Here is a 12,042-nt window from a genome sequence, read left to right on the forward strand (position 1 = left end):
ATCTGTCGTCTCTTTAATACAAAATATTTATGATGTTGCAAATATACTTAGAATTTAGCTGATACGAATACGCCGATAGTTGAACAAAATCCATATTATACGAAACTAAATAACAACAAACGTCAGACATGGCTTCAATGGAGGTAGAACTTCCCGTATTTTTGCATTCATCATCCCCATATGATTATGCTTATAAAGAATCTGTGAAATTTTTCACCTAGGCGCAGACTTCTTCATATGATTATTGCCCATTCTTAACTATTGACATGTGTGGTATTCTTGAATACATTGAAAAACAGGATAATGTCGGCAGGCATGAACATGAATGATGGGCCAATGTTTTGTTTTGGAAGGGGAAAATTGTGCACAATTTCGAGTTAAAATAAACACTGAACCCAGGAAATCATTCATAAAACGTGTACCTCTAGTTGACTCAGAAATTCTGCCATAACAGTTCCAAATGCCAGCACAAAACAGGATGTACAAACTATTATCATGTTAATGTCGAAATATTAAATGGCCAAACTAGTTCCGTGTGTATCATGAATATGATACGACCCCTATCATACAGTGGTTTTAAAGACGGATACAAATAGGTATTGAAGTTATTCCATATCTGTGCTATTACCATCAGATCCTACTTCTTTGGATGCATAGGTCCATGAATACAGTCTATCAGTAACAGATTGCAGTATTACTGCTGATAGAGTAAATTCAGTAAAGCCTAGGTAGAAAATAATATTTCAAGATCTAGACCCAACCAGTTTTTTATCATTTATGGAACACGGCACAGTGTTTCAACTGTGGTTTTCAATGAAATATTTCATGTATGATCTACTTTATTCATAATAATAATACTAATAGTATGCGAAAAGAAAGAAAACACATGAAAATCTTGGAACACTCTTGCTGTATGATCGATGATTTTCTATCCAGTGTGAACTATGAAGCCCTTAATCTGTTGTATTAATTTGCTTACAAACAGTAATTATGTTTGTCAGCCTGTCGTGTGTTTCCTATCTTAGTAAATATTGCAATGAAATGCAAACAACTAATTTAAGTGGCATTGAGAAGTGAAACACTTATCAGGGAAAATTTATGAATGTCATCTTCTTTATTATGAGGAACTCCACATGGGTACAATGTGTAAAACCCATTTCTGGTGTCCCCAACCATGATATTGCTGGAATATTGCTGAAAGCGCGTAAAACTAAACTCACTCACTGTTATGAGGAACACAACCAGAGTAGATACTGACACCTTTACCACTTGATCAATGAGCAAGAATGTATTCTTAAAGATCATGTTCCTTATGACTAAGATGTTGACATGCATGAATTTTCACCCTTATATCCAGTTATAACCAACTATTCCACCCCCCACCATGACTGCCCCAAAGCTAAGGATAGTCACATGTTCCAGCTTTAACATGTTTATTTAGGGCTAAGTTAGTAAGGTAGAAAATAGGAAAGTACAAACACCCCTAGATGACACTGAAACACTATGATGCCTTATAGCTAAAACACATGGAATTATGAAACGGTCCTCCTATTATCAGAAATTTGCGGGCCGCTGCAAATGATATTGGACCGCTCAACCATAACGACGGGCCACTATCAGTCCTGTTGTCAAGTGACGTCATAGTGGGTGCGTCGGTTCATTCGACTTTGGCTTTGGACTGGCAGATATTCTGGGGCAAACAAATCAAAGCAACCCGAATTCCCGCTTTAAATAGCGGTAATATTGGCTTTCTTGCTGGTGCTGACCTTAACAATTGCACTATTAACGTTGTTGTTGGACCAAAACCGAACACTGACAACTGACGTTGTGTCTGACATAGTTTGACATGTTGCAAGCCATGGTCTTGTCAAAGGCCAAGGTCGAATATCATCACGTTCTGTTGTGACGTCACTTGAATTGTTCGATGATGTAATTGCATTCGGTCAGTCAACCCCGTCAGAGGTTGGTTTTGAGTAAACTTACAGTCAAATTCCTTCATTGTTTCCTTTTTCTTTTCAACACAAATTCTATGTATTTTAGCAATAATAAAGGTAATGCTATTTTTGAGGGCATTATCATTTGCAGAAGCCCTCAGCATTTTTCAAATGCCCTCCTTCGTCGGGCAGTTAATGGAAGACCTCGGGCTTCTGCAAATGATAATGCTCTCAAAACTAGCATTACCCTTATAATAGTAAGATCTGATAAGATAGCACTCCCATCATCATAATTGTCCTGAAAGAAATTAGGGTCATCTCATCACAAGGTCTTAGGTCATTGATAATCACATAAAAATATGTAGGAAAATCATAAACATAAAAAACATCATATGTGGCACTGACTAGTCAACATGGTAATCCAGGAAGGGCAAGCTGTATCTCCTTTTGGACTGTCACTTTAACAATTAGACAGAAGAGAACTATGCTCATGATAGTATACTTAGTTCCTGCACTTATCCTGATACAGTCGGACCCCGTTTACTTGGACCCCATATATCCGGACAATTTTTAGGTGAAACGAAACTTACCTTCAGTAATTGTACTCGCTTAGCCGGACCCCGTGCTTCCGGACCCGGACGGAGAATTTTCAAACCATTCCCATAGATTTCCATTGAAAAATGATCCTGTTATCCGGACAGAAAGCTCTGTATGCATGTGCATATGCATGTGTATGTTATTGCACGACTAAGTGCATTCATTGTTAATCTCTCTCGGCAGGCGTTTGATGTGAATTGATTACTTACCCATCAAAACACTAGGGACGCGTGTCACTTCAGTTGTTAATTAGGATTTGGCAGGTGTGAGAACATCTCATCAGTAACGAAAACACATGCTAATTAGGATTAGGATTAACTACATTGTAATTGTACTATATATAACGTCTCGTCAATATACATAGTCAATACGTTTTGCTTGTTTGATCCCGTTAACCGGACGCCTCGCTATCCGGACGATTTGCGAGTGTAACCAAAATGTCCGCATAAATGGGGTTCAAGTGTATATGTGTCTGTTCAGATGTGGTATATTTGTTCACAACCGGTAGATGGGTGGTGGGGTAGCCTAAATGATTAAAGAATTCACTTGTCACGCTGAAGAGCTGGGTTTGATTCCTCACATGGGTACAGTGTGTGAAACCCATTTCTAGTGTGATATTGCTGGAAATTGCAGTGGAATATTGCTAAATATAGTGTTAAACCCAGCTCAATCACCAATTCTACAGTTGTACTGTCAGGCCCCTGTTGTACAGTTGTACAGTAATACTGATAGGCCCCTGTTGTACAGTTATACTGATAGGCCCCTGTTGTACAGTTGTACTGTCAGGCCCCTGTTGTACAGTTATACTGATAGGCCCCTATTGTACAGTTATACTGATAGGCCCCTGTTGTACAGTTGTACTGTCAGGCCCCTGTTGTACAGTTGTACAGTTATACTGATAGGCCCCTGTTGTACAGTTGTACTGATAGGCCCCTGTTGTACAGTTATACTGTCAGGCTCCTTTTGAACAGTTGTACTGATAGGCCCCTGTTGTACAGTTGTACTGTCAGGCCCCTGTTGTACAGTTATACTAATAGGCCCCTGTTCTACAGTTGTACTGTCAGGTCCCTGTTGTACAGTTATACTGATAGGCCCCTGTTGTACAGTTGTACTGTCAGGCCCTGTTGTACAGTTATACTGATAGGCCCCTGTTGTACAGCAATACTGATAGGCCTCTGTTGTACAGTTGTACTGATAGGCCACTGTTCTACAGTTATACTGATAGGCCCCTGTTGTACTGTAAGGCTCCTGTTGTACAGTTGTACTGATAGGCCACTGTTCTACAGTTATACTGATAGGCCCCTGTTGTACTGTCAGGCCCCTGTTGTACAGCTGTACTGATAGTCCACTGTTCTACAGTTATACTGATAGGCCCCTGTTGTACTGTCAGGCCCCTGTTGTACAGTTGTACTGATAGGCCACTGTTCTACAGTTATACTGATAGGCCCCTGTTGTACAGTTGTACTGATAGGCCACTGTTCTACAGTTATACTGATAGGCCCCTGTTGTACTGTCAGGCCCCTGTTGTACAGTTATACTGATAGGCCCCTGTTGTACAGTTGTACTGATAGGCCACTGTTGTACAGTTATACTGATAGGCCCCTGATAGGCCCCTGGGGCCCGTTTCACAAAGCTCTCGTAAGCCTAAGATCTCGTTACTTTCCTCGTAGCATTCGTACCTCCTGTACTGTAACATAGGAGGTACGAATGCTACGAGAAAAGTTACGAGATCTTAGGGTTACGAGAGCTTTGTGAAACGGGGCCCTGTTGTACAGTTGTACTGTCAGGCCCCTGTTGTACAGTTATACTGATAGGCCCCTGTTGTACAGTTGTATTACCAGACACCAGTTGTACAGTTGTATGTTTTGTGTGTTGTAGAAGCGGCTACAGAAGGAGCTGCAGGCGCTCCTCAAGGACCCACCTGTCGGGGTGAACGTGGACACAGACAGCATCCAGAAGAACCTATCAGAGTCAGTATCATTCTTTCTTTCCAAGTTCCATGTCATTGTTCATGGGAATCATATGTTATATTCTCTGCCTTTGGAGGGAAAATCAATGCCATCTAAAGGCACACAATTTTGTGCATGCCAGATTTCCTTTGGTCATGGAAGATCCAGGTTAGAATTGGTGTTCAGTAACCCATGCTTGTCGTAAGAGGTGACTAACGGGACCGGGACATGTCATCGCATCCCAATTACGTAGATCAATACTCATGCTGTTGATCAGTGGATTATCTGGTCCAGACTTGATTATTTACAGACACCAACCATATAGCTGGAATATTGCTGAGTGCGGTGTTAAACAACTTCCACAGCAAACCTTTGGTCATGGGGAAAACTTATTTGCCCTGATTAGAATTATACCTGTAGGGTGCAACAAAGTATAAAGTGCTTGACCTGCATTGCTTTGGGCTTTCCAGCCATATTGTGGGGACACACTGTGTTATGTTTCACAGGGTGGAAGTGCTGTCCACGCCAAATGTGGAGTTGTCCCAAAAGCACTCTGAATGAAGACCTAAAATAACTATTTCTAAGAAAAAAAGGCGTGTCTGCTGATGAGGTTGTCATATTTTGTGTTGAAACGATCATTTTCCGCGATCTTGTTTCGACACTCAGGAGGGTGCCCTCGCTTGATGCACAATTGCAATAAATAGAGAGGGTGTCAAGCTATTATAGAAAGATCTGTAAATTTCTAGACCCCTCTGCCAAATGGCAAAACCTGATATACTTGCAAAACAATGAAAATGCGAGGGAAAACTTACCATTACTCTTGCGCCACATGTTCGTCTTTCACTGTCCAGCGAGGAAATGGAGTTGCTTTTGGGGCAACTCCACATTTCGCGTGGACAGCGCTTCCACCCTGTGTGTTTGAAATACTGTTCAAAGCAGCTGTAAGTCAAACTTGCTCACCGTCTGGTGCCTGTTGCTGACGTCCATTTTACAGATGTCCATTTTATAATTGACATCCGTTTTGCTGATGTTGCAGTCGTCAACAATGCTGAAATCCTGTTGCTGAAGTTAATGTTTAAGCTTGCATGCATTTTGTTGACAAGGGTGTTGCTGACATGCATACTGTTGACATGGGAGTTGCTGACATGCATACTGTTGACATCAAAGATGATGACACATGTTGGTGTGGGGCGCTGGAGTAGCCTAGTGGTTAAAGTGTTCACTCGTCACGAAGACCCGGGTTCGATTCCAAACATGAAGCCCATTTCTGGTGTCCCCCGCCGTGATAATGCTGGAATATTGCTAAAAGTGGCGTAAAACTAAACTCACTCGTTCACTCATGTTAGTTATGTCTGTCGCTGAAGTCTTAATGTCCGTGTTGCTGACATGAATACTGGCGACATCCGTGCTGATGACTTGCTTTCCGCTGATGTCCATGTTGACCACACACAGGTGGATTGTCTACATCAACGGTGCTCCTGAATCTCTGTATGAAGGCGAGAACTTCAAGCTTCATTTCAAGTTTGGCTCAAGGTACCCCTTCGACTCTCCCCAGGTAAATTAATCAGGGTTATCCTCAATAAATTTACAGTTGGCTCATTAAGTTAATTAATAAAGTGATTTCAACCACCAACATGTATTTAGGTACAGTGACTCTCATTCCCTGTGAAATAGTTCAATCCAGCAATAACTATTGTGTGGCAAGCTCTGGGGGTTTAACGCTCATAGCAAACCTTGGATTTTTTTAATCATTCACAATGCATATGTTATTTGTCTTGAGTGCAATAATCACATGCTTCTTACATTTCTTGCTATGTCCGGGGCGGTGGGGTAGCCTAGTGGTTAAAGCGTTGGCTCGCCATGCCAAAGACCCGGGTTCGAATCCCCAGATGGGTACAATGTGTGAAGCCCATTTCTGGTGTCCCCCGCCGTGATATTGCTGGAATATTGCTAAAAGCGGCGTAAAACCGAACTCAGTCAGTCAGTCAGTCTTGCTATGTCCCTTTGATGATCAATATGCAGCCTGTTGATTACGTTGTAGAATACCTTTGTAAGTCCCAAGAAGACACAATCATCATATATTTGATTTTCAGAATTGGTCTGTAGTGTCTGTGTTAGTCAGCTCCATACCCATGCTTTTGGTAAAATGTCAAAGAACAGCATCACCTTGAGCGTCAGGGCTACAGATAAGGGCCGTATCGGCGTATGTACGGATAAAAAATATACCGTACACGGTACGGTAGGAAATAATTTAGAAAACGTAGCAGATACGCACCACAGCAATTGTGTACGGTCTTAGAATCATTTACAGACATATTTATCTGAAAAAGTATTGTTTAATTGTTTATTGACCGTTTACACCAGAGTAGCAATGCTGTCATGCATATATGAAACGAAGCACAAGTTTAATGATACATCATTAAATTCCATTCAGTACTCTAAATGCACTCTTATTGTTTTCCAGTACTCATATATTGAAAAAATAAGGAGTACGTACTCCTGATGTTGAAAAATTATCTGGAGCCCTGAGCGTTCTTTCCACATGAAGCTTACATGCTGTAATATATCTGAAAAACTGTGAGTTAAAGTTGAAGAAATTCACAAACCTTTTATGGATATCAGTGATGTACGTAAAATCTTTATTTGCAGGTGACATTTATCGGGTCCAACATCCCTGTTCATCCACATGTATATAGTAATGGCCATATATGTCTGTCTATCCTGACGGAGGACTGGTCGCCAGCGCTGTCGGTGCAGGCGGTGTGTCTCAGTGTCGTCAGTATGTTGTCCAGCTGTAAAGAAAAGGTCAGTCTCTCACTTTCTCATGGATTCTAGGTTAGAGTTGCTCCTTAGCAACCTCTGCAGTGTTGTAGGGTAGGAAATGGATGGGTGGCTAGGTTCAGAGGCTTGGTTGAGTACTTGTCTTTGTATCAAATGTTCTCGTCACGATATGGCTGAAATATTGCCGATGTGACGTTAAAAATTAACTCACTCACTCACACTTGTCCTTGTACCCCAATTTGAATCTGTGCTCATAATATTAATCACTGGATTTTCTGGTCCAGATTCAATTGTTTACAGGCCATAGCTGGGATATTTGCTGAGTGTGTCAGTAAAAACAAATATGCATTACAACATGTTCTCAGGGAAACTCTGCAATACCTTGTCTCATTGCAGGGCAGTGGGGTAGCCTAATGGTTAAAGCATTCGCTCGTGGCGCCAAAGGCACGGTTTCGATTCCCCACTTGGGCACAATGTGTGAAGCCCATTTCTGGTGGCCCCCATCGTGATATTGCTGGAATATTGCTAAAAGCAGCGTAAAACTAAACTCACTCACTCACTCACTGCAACAGGGGTGGTGGGGTAGCCTAACGGTTAATGCATCGACTCGTCATGCTGAAGACCCGGTTCGATTCCCTACATGGGTACAATGTGTGAAGCCCATTTCGGGTGGCCCCTCCCGTGATATTGCTGAAATATTGCTAAAAGCGGCATAACATGACTCCTGTCATTGCAACATGTTTTCAGGGAATCTCAGCAATGTCTTGTCTCATAGCAACATGTTCTCAGGGAATCTCACCTATGTTACATCTCACAGAACATGTTCTCCATGGTCTAACAAAGCAAGTTTCCATGGGGTCTCTAAAACATGCTGAAAGGCTCTTTTATCTTGCATGAACATGTTTTCATTGCTTCACTCATTAAACATACTAAATAAATGCTTTGAAATATCCGAAAAATTCTATATATTTATATAACCACATTTTGGAATGTTTTTAGCATGCTCTTTTTAAGTTTGTGAGCAAGACATTTTATGCAAGAGCTATCATGATGACCTTACGTCTATAATGTAATGGTAAGCCCTACTGTCCCTTGAGACAGTTTTAGTTACTCTTTTGCTTTGATCTGGGACACTTTATGCCGTTTGACTAAAGGATGTGCATATTTCTCTTCTTTCAGAAGAGGCCCCCTGATAACGCAATATATGTGAAAACATGCAGCAAAAACCCAAAGAAAACAAGGTGGTGGTATCATGGTAAGTCACGTTTATCATTTGGGGAAAAACAGAATGAATGGCCTAGTGTATATAATACATTTGTAGAGTGCCTCATGTCCACCTCAAACTCAAAGACATTCAGTGGTGCTAAGGACAAATTATGCTCAAAGCACAGACATTGTAACCCTGGTTAGTCAAACTAGCCTGTATGATGCTACGTTAACAGTCATATGATTATCTTATCCTACCCGTTTACTGCTGGGTGAACAGAAGCAAGTTTGAACAAACTCACTTGCTTGCCACATGTGCTTCATTGTGGGGCAGATCTGAATTTCTAGAAAGTCTGGTGTGCCCCTTGATGATATTGCAGGAATATTGCTAAAGACGAGGTAAAACCAAACTCACTCACTTTGCAACATTGCTTCTGTTTCTGTTCCAGATGACTCTGTATGACACAACATCGTGGCAGTGTCTCTTGTTTAGTGGTACTACACGTGGGCCTGGCAAGTAATCCGTGGGCAACACCACCTCCTCCTGGCTCGCTAGACATATCAGCAGGCTGGGGTCTCCTGTTATCAACACTTGCTTCAGTCTTACACACTCTATGTATCGCCTCCTACCGGAACACATTGTTCGAGAATGCAGATGAAGGCACAGGTTCTGAAGAACAAATTTCATATTTTTTCGGTGTTTTGATAGTTTTAACACAAGTTTTACCATCACATCGCCGATTTGTAACCATAAGTTATTTCAAATTGAAAAAGGTATTCTATACTGTTCAAATGTGTATCTTAGGTATATAGTCCTGGTGTTATGTATTGTGAAGGGAGATAACTCTGTAATCTGCCAAGGGAGATAATGTTGTTGGCACTACTGAAGAAAGAAACCATGGGTTTCTGGTATTGATTTTCTTGCACCAATCGAAGGTTGATGTGTGTATGTGAGCTGGAAATGTTTACACCATCATGACCTATGAACAAATGTTTTTAAGTACGTTTTCAGTGATGTGTTTTTCACCGCAGCTTTCAAATGTTGAATTGTTCGGTTCAAGTTATTCGTCTGATCATACTAGATAGAATTTTGGTTTTCAAATCAAACAAGCTGCAAATATTCAGGTACAGACACTTGGAGTGTATATATGTATTCAACTATTGATGTACTGCACTTGTTTACAATATGATTGTACCATATTGATAGGAATTGAAATAGAATTGTCGATAGGACACATGAAAATTGACAGTTTCAATAGTTGCAGTGTTATAAATGTAACATAAATTATGCCGATTTCAAGCCTCACTGTGTGTTGGTTAGCAATGATTACAACTCCATATTACAGTTACTTCCCTTTGATAATAAAGGCAGGTACTTTTATAGATGACAGTATCTTTGTACTGTTAAACAGTTCATATTTCCCTTTGACCGGGGCAAAGTGGAAAATGGCCGACTTTGTCATTGTCAGTAGTACTAAATTCTTTTACACTAGTTAATATAATGCTGAAGCCTTTAAGTTGGTTTGATGCAGTCACACTGCTATAGCAGTAGTTGATAACTAGCGCAGTACTATTGTAATATAGTGTGGGCTACTATTGCAATGAAATAAATAGCCCTAATAGCCCTCAGAAATACCTTCTCTTTTTGTTATTTTGAATGAACGAAACTATCATTTCCTGGCTTGATAGAAATGACGTTATGTAAATAGAAAATATCAAATTTTGGGATTGCATTGCGGTAGACGATCGGAAGATTACTGTTGCAATGAAATAAATAGCCCTAATAGCCCTCTGAGAAATACCTTCCGTTTTTGTTATTTTGAATGAACAAAACTATCATTTCATGGCTTGATAGAAATGACGTTATGAAAACAGAAAATATCAAATTTTGGGATTGCATTACGGTAGACCAATCCGGAAGGGTACTCTTGCAATGAAATAAATAGCCCTAATAGTAATAGCCTTCTGAGAAATACCTTGCTTTCATGTTCAATTCCTCTGACCTACATATTTGATTATGATTGACAGATTGAAACAAGAAGCAAAATCTTAAAACATTTATTGAATGTACGCAAAAAAAAGTTAAACACACAATGGTGAAATATTTCATAAATTTGACACATCTTTTGAATGTTATTTATTAGATGACAGAACAATGTTGTGGTTGTCGGTAAAGTGTTTTTTTAAAGGTTTTGATGAGATAATTGTTATTTTTCACATGGTATTTATTTCTTGTTTACAGTGCATTAGCAGAAAGATTTTCTGCTATTTGGTTTGATCGATTCCTTTCTCTATAACATCTAATACCCCAGTATAATACTCATCTTTTTCAAGATCTGACCTCATAGGTCACACCAGGTGAACTTGCTAAATGCCCAGTTGGAGCTACTGTTTTTCAATTCTTGGTATGAATGAGCAAATCATTCAGACAAGTGTGACCGATTTCTGTGTCTTAAAATTAAAAAAATAGAGAGTTCTGACTTTAAAAAGAATAATGATATGTTATTGTAGACTTTTTAGCATCTTGTTATTTTGAAACATGTGGGATCTACACTCGAAAGGGTGTACTTTGAAGGTATTGTTTTGTTTGTGGATTTCCTTTCAGACTGAACATTTCTGAATTGTAGTGTAAAGAAATAACGCCAACTTATTTTAGTAAGCAGGCATCTGATTGGCTCAATAACCAATAAAGCCATCTTATTTCAGTAAGCTGACATCTTATTAGCTGAAGAACCATTAAAGCCAACATGTTTTATTAAGCTGACGTCTGATTGGCACATGACACTTGATTGGCTCAAGAACCAATAAAGCCAACATAGTTCAGTAAGCTGACTTCTGATTGGCTCAAGAACCAATGAAGCCAAATAGTTTAGTAAGCTGACTTCTGATTGGCTCAAGAACCAATGAAGCAGTTTAGTAAGCTGACTTCTGATTGGCTCAAGAACCAATGAAGCCAACACATTGGATTGGGCTTTCATTGCTTTCAATGTCCACTCAGGACTCACATTGCCCGTCCTGCTATGGAGATCTCAGATCTTAATACAAAGAAAAAGATTATTTGTGTAAAACATCAGTGTACTGACATTGCTTTCATTCGGAAGCCATCCTGTAACCTATACCCTTAAACATCAAGTCTTACAACTTGTCCTGGCTGTACCATCTTCAAACTGTCTGCTGTTAATGTCCAAAGCTGAAACGTAGTGGGAATTTCATTTGGAAAAAGCAAGAGTTGTTAGCACAGACACAGTTAGGAATGAAAGGAGATTTGTTTTCTATCATCATATATTGATATGACAGAGATATGGGTACTTTGCTAATTTGTGGGAGATTCTGGTCAGCTGACAGAATATCTGATGGATGTTTCTGATTGTATTGTTTAGATCATTACAATGTCGTCCGGTAATTCTGCGCACCTAAGCACATCGATCGCAACACAGCAACTAACTTCTCTAAATTTTTGTGGTTTACGTGACTAAACATGCTGGTATGCATCATATTTACCTAGAAATATAAGTTTTATTGACGACTATGAGATTCTAACGTTGCATTATGCCATGTGGTTGACCTTACCGGCG

The 12,042-nt window shown here is 40.0% G+C and overlaps 1 protein-coding gene across 1 annotated transcript; it reads left to right on the forward strand.

Moving 5' to 3' along the window:
* Positions 1-116: 116 nt before the first annotated feature.
* On the forward strand, positions 117-11,681 carry LOC124253700 (ubiquitin-conjugating enzyme E2 W-like). The gene is made up of 6 exons (XM_046687512.1): positions 117-143; positions 4,410-4,501; positions 5,933-6,035; positions 7,130-7,285; positions 8,441-8,516; positions 8,917-11,681. The coding sequence occupies exons 1-6, from the start codon at positions 129-131 to the stop codon at positions 8,928-8,930; spliced, it is 456 nt and encodes a 151-aa protein (XP_046543468.1). The 5' UTR covers positions 117-128; the 3' UTR covers positions 8,931-11,681.
* Positions 11,682-12,042: the final 361 nt, after the last annotated feature.

The sequence above is a fragment of the Haliotis rubra genome, unplaced genomic scaffold, assembly GCF_003918875.1.
Source record: "Haliotis rubra isolate DU_JTF1 unplaced genomic scaffold, ASM391887v1 Scf55, whole genome shotgun sequence".
Classification (NCBI taxonomy): domain Eukaryota; kingdom Metazoa; phylum Mollusca; class Gastropoda; order Lepetellida; family Haliotidae; genus Haliotis; species Haliotis rubra.